General features: G+C 37.5%; 1 protein-coding gene across 14 annotated transcripts in view; it reads right to left on the reverse strand.

Annotated features, from left to right (window-relative positions):
• Positions 1 to 18,904, reverse strand: part of CASC1 (cancer susceptibility 1) — a 79,162-nt gene that overhangs the window by 35,238 nt on the left and 25,020 nt on the right. For 6 of the 14 annotated variants that reach the window (XM_025401209.1, XM_025401201.1, XM_025401208.1 and 3 more), the window contains 7 exons: positions 15,109 to 15,193; positions 12,130 to 12,221; positions 9,563 to 9,664; positions 8,579 to 8,716; positions 6,944 to 7,090; positions 4,085 to 4,188; positions 1,746 to 2,058 (listed from right to left, as the gene is read on the reverse strand). In XM_025401209.1, the coding sequence (XP_025256994.1) occupies positions 1,746 to 2,058; positions 4,085 to 4,188; positions 6,944 to 7,090; positions 8,579 to 8,716; positions 9,563 to 9,664; positions 12,130 to 12,221; positions 15,109 to 15,193 (981 nt within the window). Of the gene's footprint in view, positions 1 to 1,745; positions 2,059 to 4,084; positions 4,189 to 6,943; positions 7,091 to 8,578; positions 8,717 to 9,562; positions 9,665 to 12,129; positions 12,397 to 15,108; positions 15,194 to 18,904 lie in introns of all 14 variants that reach the window. The other 8 variants (XM_025401203.1, XM_025401210.1, XM_025401212.1 and 5 more) reach the window with 5 other exon arrangements.

Raw genomic sequence — 18,904 nt, forward strand, 5'->3', positions numbered from 1 at the left:
TCCATATTCCAGGAAAGGGAAGAGAACTAGAAATACTATTGTCTCTAGTAAAGCTTCTACACTACCTGAGAGTTCAAATGAAATTTTTATTTTAAAAACGATCTTATTGCCCAAAAAACATTTAAACAAAAATGACAAATTTTTAAAGAGGAATAAATCACTCGTTTCCCACCTCTCTAAAATATCAGGTATGCAGAGATTTCTGGGTTCTCATTTCCTTATGCCTTTAAATTTTTCACGTGCTTGTCATTAGAGTCTAAATACAATTTTTTTATACTTAGCATTATGTCATATCCATTTTTCTACATTGCTACAGTCTTTATTATTATTATTTTTCTTTGAGATGAAGTCTCACTCTGTCACCCAGGTTGGAGTGCAATAGCACGATCTCGGCTCACTGCAACCTCCACCTCCCAGGTTCAAGCTATTATCCTGTCTCAGCCTCCCAAATAGCTGGGATTACAAGTGTACACCACCACACCCAGCTAATTTTCTGTATTTTTAGTAGACACAGGGTTTCACCATGTTGGCCAGGCTGGTCTCAAACTCCTGACCTCAAAGTTCTGGGATTACAGGTTTGAGCTACCATGCCCAGTCTGTAATTTTTGATACCAATGTAATATTTTAAATTGAATTCTTAATAAATCAGGTGTTCTTAGAGTATCTAATAATTCCTATTCTGATTTTAAATTTGTATTCAATCTAATCCTTAATCCTCTCCTGTGTTTAAAGAAAATAAATCAATAAACTAATACATTTCATGTCTTAAGCACTTGTCAGAAAACTTGAGATTTTTTGGTCCCTCATAACATGCAAATAGGCTATTAAAGAATCTGCTTGGCTCTGAGAAAGTATTACTAAATTCTTAAGAGACATTTTTTTCTAACATAAATAAGCTTGACAATCTTGCCAACAGAAAAAAGAGCAGAAGCTAACTAAAGGAATATGATTATTAAATTGGTCAAAAGCTATATCTAAAGATGTCAATGTTTCAGAGAAGAGTGATATTTTAAGAAAATAAATTTTTACTTTATAAAATTCTTATAAAACCAAAAACTGAGGAAGTAACAGGGTAATATAAGATTATTTACTTAAGTTTCCATTTAATGGCAAGTTCCCTTGAGTGAGTTTGAAATATATAATAAATACACAAAAATTAAACGGCATCAAAACTGCCCGGTTGTGCACCTAATATAAAAATGAGCGGCCGGGCGCGGTGGCTCAAGCCTGTAATCCCAGCACTTTGGGAGGCCGAGACGGGCGGATCACGAGGTCAGAAGATCGAGACCATCCTGGCTAACACGGTGAAACCCCGTCTCTACTAAAAAATACAAAAAACTAGCAGGGCGAGGTGTCGGGCGCCTGTAGTCCCAGCTACTCGCGAGGCTGAGGCAGGAGAATGGCGTGAACCCGGGAGGCGGAGCTTGCAGTGAGCTGAGATCCGGCCACTGCACTCCAGCCTGGGCGACAGAGCAAGACTCCGTGTCAAAAAAAAAAAAAAAAAAAAAAAAAAAAGAGCAATTCCTGTGCTGAACTTTAGAATGTTGAAGCTAGTGGCTCAACTATTAATTGACTATTAATGGAAGACAAGAAAAAGACACACATTAAAAATTGAGGCACTGGCAAGAAAGTGGCTCCTAGACAATTTCTATTTGTTTAGGAAAAATCTTGAGAATACTTTAAGGGAATCTAATAACACGTGTTGCATGAAGAAAAAAAAATGCGTATATTTAAATGTGTCCTACCATTTTCACTTCAGTATCATCTTGTTCTTCCTCAACTTTTAATTTTTCCTCCTGAATTAAGTGAGACTGTTTTTCTTGTTGTTTGGACTCTTCTTCGACCTCTTTGCAGATTGCTTTTTCTACATTCTCAACATCATCTTTGACAAGCTCAGTTACTGAGGAAGCGTGTTCTTTTGATGGTGTTGAAACAGGGTGCAGTGCAGAAACATGATCATAGTGAGTATGCAGGAGTCGTACAGCAATGTCACTTGTTGCTAATATCCTTGGAATCTCAAATCCAATTTGTGTTTCAGAGAATCTGACACTTCTGTGCCTGTTAATAATTAATTACAACAAAAAAGATGAGACCCTAGGAAACTCTAGATCTGTGTCAAATTTATAACTAAGCAGTATTTCTCTTCACTTTAATTTTGCTCCAATTTTTAGTCTGATCACATGTGCTTTCTTTGCAGCATTTGGACCCAGTTGCTGATGCTATCCTTCTCAAAACAGTTTATTGGGATCCATAACCCCACAGTCTTCTCCATCTCTGGCAGTTCCTTCTGTCTCCTCTATACGGCCTTCTTCCTGACCATCCCTTCCATGTTGATATTACTCAGTGCTCCATCCTAAGCCCTCTTTCTCCTCTCCCTCAACACACACTCTCTGGGTATTGTTACTTCTGTGGCCTCAATTACTATCTATACTATCAGAAGTTTTTAATATGAGCTTTATTTTTCCTAGGGTTGGGAGGGGGTATGACGCATCTCTGAATGGACTTTAAGAGGTCCAAAAATGCCCTTCCACAAGTGCAAGCATCTGTAATTACTTGACATTCAGAAGAATCTATACTCCCAAAAAGTGAAGAACCATTGGTCTACATGCTGATGACTCCTCAAAATACACTGCACCTCATATTTCTCTCCATGCCTTCAGCCAGTTGCACTCTGGTATCTTATAAGTACTTCAAACTCAGCCAGTTCAGCACCGAACTCATCATCCTTACAACTCCCCCCTCAATCGTCATCAAAATGAAACTTGTTCTGCCTGCACTATTCCTTATCTCGTAAAAGACACCAACTAATTCTCCTCTTAAACTTGGGTAGTGAGTACAAAGCTATTCATTTTATTTTTATTCATTTAAAATTATACAGATTAATTTCCTTCACTTTTCTGTACTTGACATACTTTACAATAAGAAAGGTTACTATATTGTCCCCGATTAGATGTGAACCGAAGAGTTTTGTTTTTTTTTTCATAACAAATGGAAAGAACTTGGGAAATATTTTGTTCTTCCCTTTTACTAAACATCAAAAATAAAGTCCAATTTTTTTTTTTTTTAAATGTCACATGGCTAGTCTTTTCAGAGGTAGGATCCACACCTAGGCCTCCTAATTTTTATTCTGGTTATTTTTCTCTAAAACTCACTGCTATACTAATGCAAGTAACTTAAAATGTTTAAAGATCAAGCAGCAACCAAGTGGTCGTGAATTTGCCATCATCACTGTCATTTCTCAGATATGTTTCTTTGTTGAAACTATTGGGGAAACAGCACTTAAATGTTCAAGAAATACACATATGAAAATCTATTATTTTTAACAGTTCACAAAGATTCATAAAAAAAAAAAAATCCAGATTGCCATGTAGAAAGTACCTATCAGCCAGGTGCAGTGGCTCACGCCTGTAATCCCAGCACTTTTTGGAGGCCAAGGCAGGCTGATCACTTGAGGTCAGGAGTTTGAGACCAGCCTGGCCAACATGGTGAAATCCTGTCTCTACTAAAAATACAAAAAAAAATTAGCCGGGTGTGGTGGTGTGTGCCTGTAATCCCAGCTACTCAGGAGGCTCAGGCACAAAGAATCGCTTGAACCCAGGAGGTGGAGGTTATATTGAGCCGAGATCACACCACTGCATTCCAGCCTGGATGACAGAGCGAGACTCTGTCTCAAAAAAAAAAAAAGAAAAGAAAAGAAAAGAAAAAGAAAGCACCTACCACTTCTACTTTTTTGGAGGGTAGAGGGGTTAAGTGGGTAAAGAGAAGAGGAAGACCCGGTATTTAATGAGTATATATTTGTAATAAACACTATGCTATAACTTTTACATGCACTAATGTTTAATCTTCAATCCAATCCTATTAAGGGACATAATCATCATTTTACTGATGATATACTGAAGCTCAACATAGTTAAGTAACTTGCGTAAGTAAATGGCAGGTTCGTGATTCAACCTTCAGTGGGCTAATTTCCTAAAATGGGCTTTTCCAAACACACCATGCTGCTATGCAGTAGGCATCTGTCTGGCAATCATGATGTGGTTCAATGTCTTTCCACCTACAGGGAAAGTATTATCCACAAGGGTACCTTGGATTCTTCTTGAGGTTTGCCCACACATATAGAGTAACATTTTCATCTTTAATGACTTTTTCCATATTTCCACTGTCCAGATCTGCCAAAGTACTAGCTTGCTGTAAGAGAAAAAGAAAACATTACAAAGAGCCACAGGCCTCATAAATAATACAACTTAGATAAGTTACTTTATCATTTACGTGTTGGATTCCCTTTATTAACCACCTAAAAGAGTAACTTGGGTAAAAATCAGGTTCAATCAACATGACAAAGGATTGTTTTAAAAAATTCTCTAAAGGATGCAAATGTATTTACTTACTTAAACATGCATCTCCTTTTTCCATTCAGTTTCTCCTAAGGTGTCTAAGAATTAAAGTAGCAGGCCGGGCGCGGTGGCTCACGCCTGTAATCCCAGCTCTCAGGGAGGCAGAGGCGGGAGGATAGCTTGAGCCCAGGAGTTCGAGACCTGCCTGGGTAATATAGTGAGACCCCGTTCTCCACAAAAAGGAAAAAAAAAAAAAAAAAAAAAAAGACAAAAAAAAAAAAAAAAAAGAATTAAAGTAGCTCTTAGGTTGGGTGAGGTGGCTCATACCTGTAATCTGAGCACTTTGGTAGGCCAAGTTGTAAGGATCATTTGAGTCCAGGAGTTCAAGAACAGCCTGCGTAACATAATAAGACCCCTCATCTCTACAAAAAATTAGCTGGGTACGGTGGTGTGCGCCTGTACTCCCAGCTACTTGGGAGCTGGGAGGATCCTAGGTGGAAGGATTGCTTGAGTCTGGGAGGTTGAGGCTGCAGTGAGACATGATTGCAACCATGCACTCTAGCCTGGGTGACAGAGCGAGACTGGGTCTCAGAAAAGTAAAAAATAAAGTTACTTCTATATTTCCGGGTAGCACGTGTGGATTAATATTATGTTACCTTTCTCAGTCATAACATCAGAATCATGACTTTTCATTTTAACTATACACATGCTGATTTATCTGCATCTTATTAAAATGTAGACTATTCTACTGCAAAGTTAACCTATCTCGGAACACATCAAGTTTAGAAAGCAAAATATACAGCTTATAAAATCCAGATGAGTCATGTTTTCACTAGTCTAATACTTTAATATCCAATATTAACCATAAAATTCAAGTATGTTCTTAAGAATTTTAAAATAAAAACTAACATAGTTTGATGCCTATTGCTCAAGAAATCAGCTGTCATAAAGGATTTGAATAAGTCAATATGCGCTTGCTAGAACGTAAAACTTTAAACTGAAGACTACATTTATTTTTTAAGTGTGATTATTCTTGCACACTTTTTGTTTTCTGTAACTGTAACTTTTTGAAGTGTTCAGGACAGTTATCTTGTAGAATTGTCCCACATTGTGGATTTCTATTATTGTTTCCTCATGGCATTGTTTAACTTGCTCCTCTATCCTCTTTATTTTTGTACACTGGAAGGTCTAGGGGTTTAACTGGATTCAGGTCCACCACTTTTAGCAAGGAGGCATCATAGGTTATGCTGTATTCTTCATGCTGCATCCTATCAGAAGACATACGATGTTCCACTATTAATGATATGAACTTGATTGCTTGGTTAAGGTGCTGACCACCAAATCTACCCATTGCAAAGTACATTTTCCCCAATCTGAGGTCAAATACTTTGGCACTAGGAGAATTATGTATTCCTCAACAGCTTTTCACCTCATCATTTAGGTAGCCATTGAGGATCCTTATGTGAAGCATTTACTACACTGGGGATTGAAAAATGGTGATTTCCTAACTGATCACTGCATCCACATTAGATAGATGGCATTCTACTGTAAATAACTGTTCTTTCTTCACTCCACCTTCCCCTTTGTTTCTGAAGTATCACTATAAACTCAAAAATTTTTATATATTCAATTTTTTATAATTGATTATAATCATTATTCTGATATTCAAATTATTCCAAAGTTGATCAGTGCGACTTCTAAGCTAGCCTCTTAGCTAACGGCATCTCTTTCATACAATGTCATTAGTCTCTGAGCGTTTGCTTGCCTTCTAGCACAGGAAGACAATCCAGCCTCATCTTTCACTTTTCCTGCCCCAGAACTGAAATCCCAAATCCTATTTATGGAATAAAAAGAAATCTGGTTCATGCTGATATTTCAAATTGAAATATAACATTATAGTATTTTTTCTAATCCTCCTCCTCTTCTTCCTCTTTTATTTATTATTATTATTTTTTGAGACAGAGTCTGCTCTGTTGCCAAAGTTGAAGTGCAGTGGCGCGATCATGGTTTGCTGCAGCCTTGACCTCCTGGGCTCAAGCGATGGTCCCACCTCAGGCTCCCAAGTAGCTGGGACCACAGGCAAACCATGCCTGGCTAATATATATATATATATATTAGGATGAGGTCTCTTATCCTATCCTTACATATTATTATCCTAAGAATAAAAATAATAATATAAGGTGAGTGCAAAAGTAATTGTGGTTTTTGCCATTACTTTTAATGGCAAATAGAAATAATATTCTATTTCTTCAAAAATAAAATGTCTGGGGGAGCAGTGGCTCACACATGTAATCCCAGTACTTTGGGAGGTCAAGGAAGAAAGACTGTTTGAGTCCAGAAGTTTGAGACCAGCCTGGGTAACACAGGGAGATTCCATATTTACTATCTGTAAAAAAAAAACCAAATCAAACCAAAACAAAACAAACTACATTTAAAAATAAAATATTATCAGTTATTAAATCTGAATAAATATATGTACTTTAAATTATTCTACTAACTTTTCCATAAACTCTTGATTTTTCAGTTTAAAAAATACTGAATTATTTTATATATAACATAAAATGTTAGCTCTTATAAAACTTAATATATAAGCAAAATATCACACTTACTCTGAGAAGTATTTCTGTAGCTACATTGAATTTAAGATGAAGGAGCTCCTGCAGTTGTAGAATTGATTCTTGGTACTGTATTATATTTTTATCTTGCAAATCACACGGTGGAGTTTCCAATAAAATAAATTTCAATTTCTCAATTAACTGTAAAGTAAAATAATATTTGCATTAATTCTCAGAGAAATAGTCAAGGACAAGTGAAAAAGGGAATGTTCTATCCCTTTTGAATTGAAGAACACATACTTAGCAAAACATATAGAAATCCTTTCCAGTATTTATTCTGTAATTTAAGATCATAAACAAAAATTTCCTCCCAAACTCCCTTAAAATTAATTATAACACACTGAATAAATAAAACTCCATGAGTATATAGTATTAGACGTTCAGAAATGAAAGGCGAAGGTGGGGTGAAGAAAGAACAGTTCTTTACAGAAGAATGCCATCTATCTAATGTGGATGCAATTATCAGTTAGCAAATCACCATTTTTCAATCCCCAGTGTAATAACTGCTTCAGATAAAGATCCTCAATGACTATCTAAATGATTAGGTGAAAAGCTGTTGAGGAATACATAATTCTCCCAGTGCCAAAGTATTTGACCTCAGATTGGGGAAAATGTACTTTGCAATGTGGAGATTTAATGGCAAACACCTTAACCATGTGATCAAATTCGCATCATTAAATTAATAATGGAACATCATATGGCTTCTGATAGGATGCAGTATGAAGAACACAACATAACCTATGATGCCTTCTTGCTGAAAATGGTGGCTCTGAATCTAATTAAACCCTCGGACCTACCAGTTAACTATGTGTGACAGAGTTTTCATTAGCAAGTTAATAAATGAGTGGCAACTTGTCATTATCTAAGACTGAGAGACAATAGAAAAAACAACAATAATATAACAACGATGAGGAGAAGGAGGTGGAATAGAACTACTACCATTTTTACTGAATGCTTACTATGCACCAGGAACTGTTCTAAATATTATATATGTTTTAATGCATTTAGTCTTCATTATAATTCTATGAGGTAGATATTGTTATGGTATATATTTTATAGATGACGAAACTGAGGCACGGTGTGATGAAGGAACAACTAGTAAGTGGATCATTTGACATCAGGAGTTTGAGACCATCCTGGCCAACATGGTGAAACCTCATCTCTACTAAGAATACAAAAATTAGCTGGGTGTGGTGGCACATGACTGTAATCCCAACTATCGGGAGACTGAGGCATGAGAACTGCTTGAACCCAGGAGGCAGAGGTTGCACTAAGTAAACATTAAAAATCATGGGTACTAAATTACTGAACAGTGGATATTCCAACTGAGGATAAAATTACCTACTACCCCCACCTGTGTTATCTACATGAATGCATGCAACTTGATTTTTTTTCTTGATTAGACAGACAAATAATGTGTTATGATATGGTGACCTTAGCTAATGTGGCAAGGAATTCTTAGGACTTGTAAAAAGAAAATGAAAAAGCTGACCAATTACTTCTTTTGCTAAGGGTTCAGAAGCAGTAGTGTTATTATTTGGCAAGTAATCTATTAATTTATTTTTATTTTGGGTTAATATCAGACTATCTGTAATAGCCAGTTTATAGGAAAATACATAAAACACCTACATTTAGCACTACTTTACTCTTCTCAATCACTTCCTCAAAAGTCTCATTTGTTTTCTCTTTCCACAAACTAATAAACGTGTTCATTTCTTGGGCTATTGCAGGATCAGGACTCCCATCACATTGAATGTAGTGTTTCCACTGTGGAATAAAAATGTTTAAAGGTTCACATTGATGAAGATTCAACCAAAGATTAAATGACTTCTTTTTTGAAGTATATTCTTATAACCTAGTTTAACCAACTTAGATAAAAACATGATGGCTTTAACCATTAACTTGACAGAGCTCCAAAATAACCAAATTCTTATTTATCCAAGTAATTTCTAATCCTTAACATTCAGATACATAGAAGCACTAATTACTTTCAGATTTTTATTTTTAAAGCATTATTTATAAGTAGTTTTTGTTTTGCTTAGTTTTCCTCTCTAATCATAGAGTTGCTTATTTGCAAAGGCCAACACTTGGGCTAATTTCTACTTCCCAAGTTATTACTAATGTCTAGTTGCCACTGGCATTTTAGTACAAGACCTTCCATTCATTTTGTGGTTTATGCAAATTTCACATTTGTAATCATATTGTACTGTACTTAGAATTTTTCACTTAAGATTATACCACAATCTTTAGCCATATAATAGTTTTTCATTTTTCTTCTGATATTCACATACATTATTTCCAAAGTTACGCTGTTGTGAGCAAGACTAGACTGCCTTAAGCACAAAGCTTTTACGTTTTAATTTAGCATAATTTCCCTAGTATACATTCCCAACAATTGAGTCAGTGTCAAAGAATATAAACATTTCAAGGACGTTATTACTGACAAATAGCTTTCTACAAAGTTATGTTACTTTACTTTGCCATAAGCAATCAATTTGTCAGATGAGAGGGTTTTTTAAAACAGATAGATTTAGTTTCTTGGCATCAAAATTGGACTACAACTCCCTCTTGTGGTGACAAAAGTATTAGCTAAAAAAGAGAAACCAGTCTTACCTGAGAAAGCATTCTAGTCTCCTGTTTCAATTTCTCTGCTTCAGGAAAACACCTCTCTAATAAATAAAGTTCTTCGAGTTCTTCATTTCTCCTTTCTAGATCCTGTTGCACAAGGACAGATACATTGATCTGCTCTTTAATTTTAGCTTTTTGTTTCACAATTAGCATCTAAAACATGTGGCTAAATATATAACTGTAGTTCCAAAATGAACATTAAAATTAGTTTGAATATAACTGATATCTCCAAAAGGTTTCATCTGAAACAGTGGCTTACAAAGTGTGATCTACAGACTCTTGGTGGCTCTAGAACTTGGGATCTGTGAGGTCAAATCTATTTCCATAATAATATTAACATTATCTGACTTTTTCATCGTGTACCTATTTGCACTGATTGTGCAAGATGGTGTGAAAGTGCTGATGTCTTAGCACAAATCAGACAGTGACCCCAAACTGTACTATTTCTACAGGGAGAGGTGAGGGGAAGGAACCAGCTTCACAAAAGAATGCCCGGATGGACGGGCACAGTGACTCACAACTGTAATCCCAGCACTTTGGGAGGCCGAGGCACGCAGATCACGAGGTCAGGAGTTCGAGACCAGCCAACATGGTGAAAACCCGTCTCGACCAAAAATACAAAAATTAGCCAGGCATGGTGGCGTGTGCCTGGAAGCCCAGCTACTCAGGAGGCTGAGGCGGGAGAATTGCTTGACCCTGGAGGCAGAGGTTCCACTAAGCCAAGATCGCACAACCGCACTCCAGCATGGACAACAGGGCAAGACTCTGAATCACATTAAAAAAATAAAAATAAAAAAAAAAGAATGCCCTGATGAAGAGGTGAAAAATTATTAATTGTATTAAACCTCAACCCTAAGTACATGTCTTTTTAATATCCTGCTGGATAAAATGGGAAGTAAGCACAAAGCTCTTCTGTTGCATATCAAATGACAATACTATTTCGAGAAATGCCACTTGTGCAATTATTTGACTATTTTGGCAGACATTCTCTCAAAAATGAATGAATGGAGTGTGTTACTTCAAGGATACAACTCAAAATATGTATTGCCAATGATAAAATTCAAGCTTTCAGGCAAAAATTCAAATTTTAGAAAACTTGTATCTATCACTGTAAGCTTAAAAGTATTCCAATCTTTAAAAACTTCTGGTTTGGGCCTGGCATGGCAGCTCACATCTGTAATCTCAGCACTTTGGGAGGCAGGGGTGCATGGATCACAAGGTCAGGAGTTTGAGACCAGCCTGGCCCTGTCTCTACTATAAATACAAAAATTAGCCAGGCGCGGTGGTGAGCACCTGTAATCTCTGCTACTCAGGAGGCTGAGGCAGGAGAATCACTTGAACCTGGGAGGTGGAGGTTGCAGTGAGCTGAGATCATGCCATTGCACTCTAGCCTGGATGACAGAACAAGACTCCGTCTCAAAACAAAACGAAAAAACTTCTGATTTGTTTGGTGATTATACTAACATATGTGATTTCTGATAATGAATAATAAATTACATCAACATTTGGAAGCAAATAATTCAGTGAACCAAACCTTTTCAAGCAAGCAACACATGATAATGCTAAATCATATATGAAAACAAGATCTATTCAGAGGGTAAGATAGATCAATGTTTTAAAATAACAGAGTATGGATAGTTCATTGATATGGTTTCATATTCCACATTAAGAAACTATGACTTGTAGAGTTTTGATATAGTATCAAAGAAGAATATCCACAATTATCAGAAAGGCTACTACAATATTACTTTTTTTCCAATTGCGTATCTGTATGAGGCCAGATTTTCTTTATATGCTTCATACAAAACAACACATTGCAACAGATGGAATACTGAAATAGATATGAGAATCCAGCCGTCTTCTGTTAAGTCAGATATCAAATTTTTAAAATGTAAACAATGCCATTCATTTCCTCAATTTAATAAAAAAGTTGTTTCTTTAAAAATGTTCATGTATTTACTTGTGTTTAATAAAGTTTTTTTTATCAACATGTAATGTCTGTTAATGTAAGCAGTTTAAAATTTTTGTTTTAATTTCTAATATGGTAAAATATTGATTGATGTAACCCACATAAACATAAGCTCCTTGGCGGAGGGGGGGGTCTTCAGTTTTTAATAGTAATGGAGTTTGGTCTTGAGACCAGAATATTTCAGAATTACTGATCTAAAAGATTCTAGTGAAACAGACAAGTGAAACTAAAAAAGGAGAGGTAAAATTTGAATATTTTGCTTTTTTTTTTTTTTTTGGTTGCTGTTAACTTGTCTATAAAATGAATTCACATATGCTTTAAGGTTATAAGTATAGGCTCTTTAGCAAGACCTGCTTAGATCTAAGTCTTGACTATGCCACTGATTAGATGCTTAATTTCTCCGTACCTCGATTTCCTCATCGGTGAAATCTAGATAACAATGTCACTTATTCTATGATAGGAATAAGTTCATGTAGGCCTAAATATTACTGGTAACTATGGACTGAGAAGGACATTAAATGACAATAGATCTGATAGGCATAGTTTAAAGTATTCATTAAGAACATTATTAATGTTTATTTACTTTTGCTTCAAGTCGATTCCATTTTTCTTTCTCAATTCGTTGTATTTCAAGCCTTTCCATTTCTTCTTTCTCATATTTCAAACGGGCTTCCTCTAAAGAACCAAAAAAATTTTTTTTTCTCAGTGAACAGATCACTGCATTTTTAAGCCCTTAAAATTACTCCTAATATTTTCAAGATGTAGTGGTGGAATCTTTTATAGAAGTCACAGTCTTTATTACATGGTAGATATGAGAAAAGTGTCAGTTCTCCATTCTTCAAGAAAGTAACTACAAGAAAACATCAAACAACCCCATCAAAAAGTGGGCGAAGGATATGAACAGACACTTCTCAAAAGAAGACATTTATGCAGCCAACTGACACATGAAAAAATGCTCATCATCACTGGCCATCAGAGAAATGCAAATCAAAACCACAATGAGATACCATCTCACACCAGTTAGAATGGCGATCATTAAAAAGTCAGGAAATGGCTGGGCATGGTGGCTCACGCCTGTAATCCCAGCACTTTGGGAGGCTGAGGTGGGTGGATCACAAGGTCAGGAGTTCGAGACCATCCTGCCTAACACAGTGAAACCCCATCTCTACTAACAATACAAAAAAATTAGCTGGGAGTGGTGGCAGGCGCCTGTAGTCCCAGCTACTCTGGAGGTTGAGGCAGGAGAATAGCATGAACCCGGGAGGCAGAGCTTGCAGTGAGCCAAGATTGCACCACTGCACTCCAGCCTAGGCAACACAGCAAGACTCCATCTCAAAAAAAAAAACAAAAAAACAAAACAAAACAAAAGTTGGGAAACAACAGGTGCTGGAGAGGATGTGGAGAAATAGAAACACTACTGTTGGTGGGACTGTAAACTAGTTCAACCAGTGTGGAAGACAGTGTGCGATTCCTCAAGGATCTAGAACTAGAAATACCATTTGACCCAGCAATCCCATTACTGGGTATATACCCAAAGGATTATAAATCACGCTGCTATAAACACACATGACTCCCAGCCGTTGTCTCTTCTTTGCTTTTTGTGGAAATGGTGTAGGAGTGGCTCCCTGGAGCACTCATTGTAGCTTTAGATGTGCTTCCTCTCTGCAGCGTCAGCTACTCGGGCTTACTATTCTCCTACTTGAGAATATTTATTCAATTTGAGTATATTTTTGACCTGCCAGGTATCTGTGAAACAAAATAACTCCTACTGATAGCTTCTTATCAAGAGTAATTTAAAACATCCATCATCTACTGCTGAATGTTAAAATAAAGGCTGAAATTACCGTTTCCCAAAAAAAAAAAAAAAAAAGTAACATGACTCAAACTTTCTGGTCAAAAAAAAAAAAAGTCCACAATAATATTTTTCTTCTCCAAAAGGTTTATAGCAATCCAATAGTGATTTTAACCAATAAAGTACGGCAGACCTATCATGGCAATGAAGAGGAAGTCAAGTCTTCAGAAGACTTCCATAATCTTGTGACATCTACATCTTCAAATGCAATTACCTTAATCTTCTCCTGCTCTCACTATTAAAAACAAAATGTGAAGTACATATTGAAGTGTATTAGTTTAATCCAATATAAATAAAACATGCCCCAAGATATAGATCCTGATACTGTATTTGTATCAGGAGTCACCTAAAAAAAGGATGTATAAAATTATACACAAAAAATCAATATGGAACCTAGGAACAGTCTTTTAAAAACCTATATCTAAATACTCAGATTTTAAAAACCACTTTTTGGTACTTTAATTAACACTTTTATCAATGTTTAATTTTTTAACAAATAAAATTAGTATCTTAAATTTGGTAAATAAATATTATTAAACTGTAAAAATTTAGGCTGCTCTACATATTTCTTGCTAGTGTATATTTCCCACATTTAATGAATTTGAGTTTCAGAATTTTTACCGAACAATCAGCACCAGTGCTCCTAATTTCATCAGTAAATATAAACACTTCAAGATAGGGTTACCAGAATTAGCAAATTAAAACATGGGATGCTCAGTTGAATTTGAATTTTAGATGAACAATAAACATTTGCTGAATATGAATTCTAAATTTCTCTTCAAAGAATAAGTCAGTATGTTCAATTCTTTGCTTTCTACTTTTAAATTAAACTTCCTCCTAAAGCAACCTTTTTCAACTACCTACTCCACCCTGACTCATTCTGATCACCTGCTCCACCCCGACTCATTCTGATCGCCTGCTCCACCCCCACTCATTCTGATCGCCTGCTCCACCCCCACTCATTCTGATCACCTGCTCCACCCCGACTCATTCTGATCGCCTGCTCCACCCCGACTCATTCTGATCGCCTGCTCCACCCCGACTCATTCTGATCACCTGCTCCACCCTAACTCATTCCGGTTTCCTGCTACCTGCTCTGTCCTGACTCCCGCCAAAGCGCTTACCCGTCATTCTCTTTAAATTAGCCAATCGGAATTAGTTTAGCCTGTGCGGTCTAACCCTAGCCAACAGGGGAACAACACAGCAGCAGGGGCCACATGCGCCAGGGATAAGAACCCCTTCCCCTCCCTTGTCCAAGTGTGTGCCCACCATTGCTCCATTGGTGAGAGCGTACCCTTCTATAGAAGTACCTTGCTTTGCTGAGAATTAAAAAGAAAATTTTATATTTGAGTGCTATTTCTTCTACAGCACCGAAACTTTATTTAAACAATTTTCTTTTTTTAAAGTTAAGTATGTCCCAAGTATCGCATGGGGCAAATTATCCCAAATTATCCATTTGATTATCTGAAAGTTAAATTTAACTGGGCTCCTGTATTTTATCTCTGGCAACCCTATTTCAATATATATCTGAAAGAGACTGGCATGTACTAACATCTTTCTGGATACTTTCTAAATGATAGGTATCTATTATAAAACAGATTAAAATTTAAAATTAAAGAACTTTGAAAAAAATATTGACTGTACTACAGAAGGCCAACCTATCGTGACTGTTACCTGTATATGTATATAGTATCACTATTTATTTTGTACCTTCCTCTTTCAGTCGTCTCTCTTCCTCCTCCTGTAGCAGCTTCAATCGTTCAGCTTTGGTGACTTTCTTTTTCTTACTGCCAGACTTAAAGTCCACATCATTAAAAAAAGCTATTAACATGCAAGTTACTTGAAAAACACATCTTTTCAAATACTAATTATGATAAACATTTTTGCTTTCATAAAACCAGCCTTTCATGCATTCATTCAAGAAATAAGACTGCCTATTAGTGAAAGCTTTGATTCAGTGCATTGAAGGACAAAGTCTGGGAACAAGAAAAATAAGAATATAAATTATTCAAAGGGTGACAGTGACAAGTACATGTAATTTAAATAATTCTCATTCCCAGTTTCCATATCTTTAAAATGGTGCTAAAGAAAACCTCCTCTTGTTGTAGAGAATAAAGTAAAACATATGTAAAAGCAGTTTGAAAACTGTACGCTTATAAAATTGAAAAGTATTCTTATGACTAACAGGTACACACAGAGTTATTTTGCAAGTTTGGAGGAAGGAGAGACTATTTTCAACAGTGAGGAGCGTGTAAAATGTTTATAGAGTAAGTGGTATTTAAATCTGTGCTCAAAGGATTTTTACCAGTCAGAGAACATATTCCAAGAAGAGGGAAATGCAGGTACAAGATAGGGGATCGAAAGAGCAATGGATGGGCCAACAAGTTCAGTGGGCCCTAGAAAGACTCCAAGAAGAGGTGAAGAAAATGAGAATGTGAAAGAAGGCTAGAGCCTATGCTAAAGAGTTTGGACATTATTCTAGGAGAAACAGAAAACTCCTAAAAGTTTTTGAGAAGGGCTGTGGCTATAAAGAATATAATTTTGAAAATTAACCTGGTATTGGAGAAAAAAAACATAAAGAGGATACCATTTTGGCAACAATTAACAAAATCCAATAAACTGAAGTCGTGGCAGTGTTTATAGAATAGATGTCATTTAAATTTGTGGCCAAAGGATTTTAACATTCAAGGGAAGATATCCCAAAAAGAGGGAAACAAAGGTGCAAGATAGGGAGCTGAATGGGCACTGGATGGGCCAACAAGGTCGGTGGGCCCTGGAAATGTAGAGAAGATCCAATAAATATTTTACAAGCTAACTTACTTAGTAATGATTAAAATTGGAGGCAAGGAGAGGAAAGAGTCAGGAGAGAGACTCATAGAGGGAGAATGGCATCCAGAACAGGTGAATTTGAATGAAGAATTGTTAAAAATAATTTACATATAATTAGTAGAAAATGCTGGTAGAGCATTCAGGCAATTCTTGCAGGCACTAGAACTGTAGAATTGAGGTTTAACAAAGAGGTCATTGCTACAGAAGCAGCTATGAAAGCAATTTCTGTGATAACGATCTCTCCTCCATATTCACAGGGGAAAGCTAAAAAGAAGAGCACCATCTAAATTTGAGAAGAATCCATAGAAAGAGTGGTTAATTGTTGGGATGTATAGACTCTTGGATCTTCTCTTTTTGGTTCACCGTCTCTAAGATGATCATAGACTCCATTAGCTCCACTGGGATCTCTAATCTATTGCCCCTACCACTTTTTCACTGTTCATCTACCTCCTCCACACCTTCCTTTCTTCCTTTCCCAGGTTAGATTTCACAGTTCATCGCCCTTATCACTAACTTATATACCTCCACTTCCTCTGTTCTCCTCTTCCTCTAAAAAGCTCAGTTGGCTAAATCATAGTTCTAGTGAAACTCAACTTTACATTTGTTCTGTGCTAGCAATACGAGCAGCAGAACCTTATCAGAGAAAAACACACATGGGCTCAAATTTATCACCATAATTTTAAAATAGACTCCAGATTGTGAATTTTAGCTCCAGATCGACTACAAGAACAAACCAGCAATCCCAAGAGGACCCACAGACACCCTGAAGGAAGCGAACTGCTCCTGTAGGACCTGGGAGACACCCGAAATACTGTGAGTGCCCGAACTGTGCGAGTGGGCAAGGCAGACCCTCCTCTCACAAACACACACTCCCACTGGAGAAGCTGAGGGTCTATTTGCAGGAGAAGTTTCCCAGTTTACCTGGAGCTGAGTCAAGTTGGAACGCCGAGCGACATACAGGAGCAGAGGAAGCAGCAGAAAGGCCCTGGGAGCTCGCTGGGTCCCCAAGCAGCCCATTCCTGCCTGGCACCACAGGGATCCATTGGGAGGGTGGCCAGAGGAGCAGACGGTAAAACTCCATAGGGAGAAGGAATTCTCTAGCTGAACTTTGTAACAATTTGAATGGGGCAAAAAGCCTCCTGGCCAGAACTTGGGGGAGGGCATGAATTGGCATGCAGACTTCACAGGCAGTGGGGGAAAGCTAAAGTCCTTTTCTCTCGCAGCTGGGAGGCAGATAGCCTCGGGCAAGTTTTTAAGTCCATCTCACCCTTCGCCTGGAAACAGACTCAGGGTTATTCAGATGGCACAGTGGGAGTGAGACCGGCCCTTCAGTTTGCAGGGGAGCAGGGTGAGGCCTGTGACTGCCAGCTTTCCCCCACTTCCCTGACAACCTGCATGACTCAGCAGAGGCAGCCATAATCCTCCTAGGTACACAACTCCAGTGACCGGGGAATCTCACCCCATCTTCCACAGCAGCAACAGCAAGACCCGCGTAAGGACAGTCTGAGCTCAGACACACCTAGCCCTGCTCCCACCTGATAGTCCTTTCCTATTCACCCTGGTAGTGGAAGACAAAGGGCATATAATCTTGGGAGTTCTAGGGCCCCACCCACCGCTGGTCCCTCTCCATACTACCACAGACAAGGCTCTCTGGAAAGCACCACCTCCTGGCAGGAGGCCAACCAGAACAAAAACAGAGCATTAAACCACCAAACCTAAGGACCCTCACGGAGTCCACTGCACCCTCCACCACCTCCACTGGAACAGCTGTTGGTATCCATGGCTGAGAGACCCATAGACGGTTCAAATCACAGGACTCTGTGCAAACAACCCCCAGTACCAGCCCGGATCTGGGTAGAGTCGCTGGGTGGCTAGATCCAGAAGAGAGACAATAATCACTGCAGTTCAGTTCACAGACAGCCACGTCCATAGGAAAAGGGGGATATTACTACATGGAACAAAAGAGTTTGAACAATAGCCTTCAGCCCTAGACTTTCCCTCTGACAGAGGCTATCCAAATGAAAAGGAACCAGAAAACCAACCCTGGTAATATGACAAAACAAGGCTCTTCAACACCTGGAAAAAATCACACTAGTTCACCAGCAATGGATCCAAACCAAAAAGAAATCCCTGATTCACCTGACAAAGAATTTAGGAGGTTAGTTATTAAGCTAATCAGGGAGGCACCAGAGAAAAGGCAAAGCCCAATGCAAGGAAATCCAAAAAATGATACAAGAAGTGAAGGGAGAAATATTTATGGAAATAGATAGCTTAAAGAAAAAACAATAAAAAATTAAGGAAACTTTGGACACACTTTCAGAAATACGAAATGCTCAGGAACGTCTCCGCAATAGAATTGAACAAGTAGAAGAGAGATTCAGAGAATGAAGACAAGGTCTTCCAATTAACCCAATCCAAAAAAGACAAAGAAAAAAGAATAAGACAATATAAACAAAGACTCCAAGAAGTCTGGGATTATGTTAAATGACCAAACCTAAGAATAATTGGTGTACTTGAGGAAGAAGAGGATTTTAAAAGGCTAGAAAATATATTTGGGGTAATAATCAAGGAAAACTTCCGCAGCCTTGCTAGAGACCTAGACATCCAAATATAAGAAACACAAAGAAGACCTGGGATATTCATTGCAAAAATCTCTGCCTAGGCACATTGTCATCAG

The sequence above is a fragment of the Theropithecus gelada genome, chromosome 11 (genome assembly GCF_003255815.1).
Source record: "Theropithecus gelada isolate Dixy chromosome 11, Tgel_1.0, whole genome shotgun sequence".
In the NCBI taxonomy this organism is placed as follows: Eukaryota; Metazoa; Chordata; class Mammalia; order Primates; family Cercopithecidae; genus Theropithecus; species Theropithecus gelada.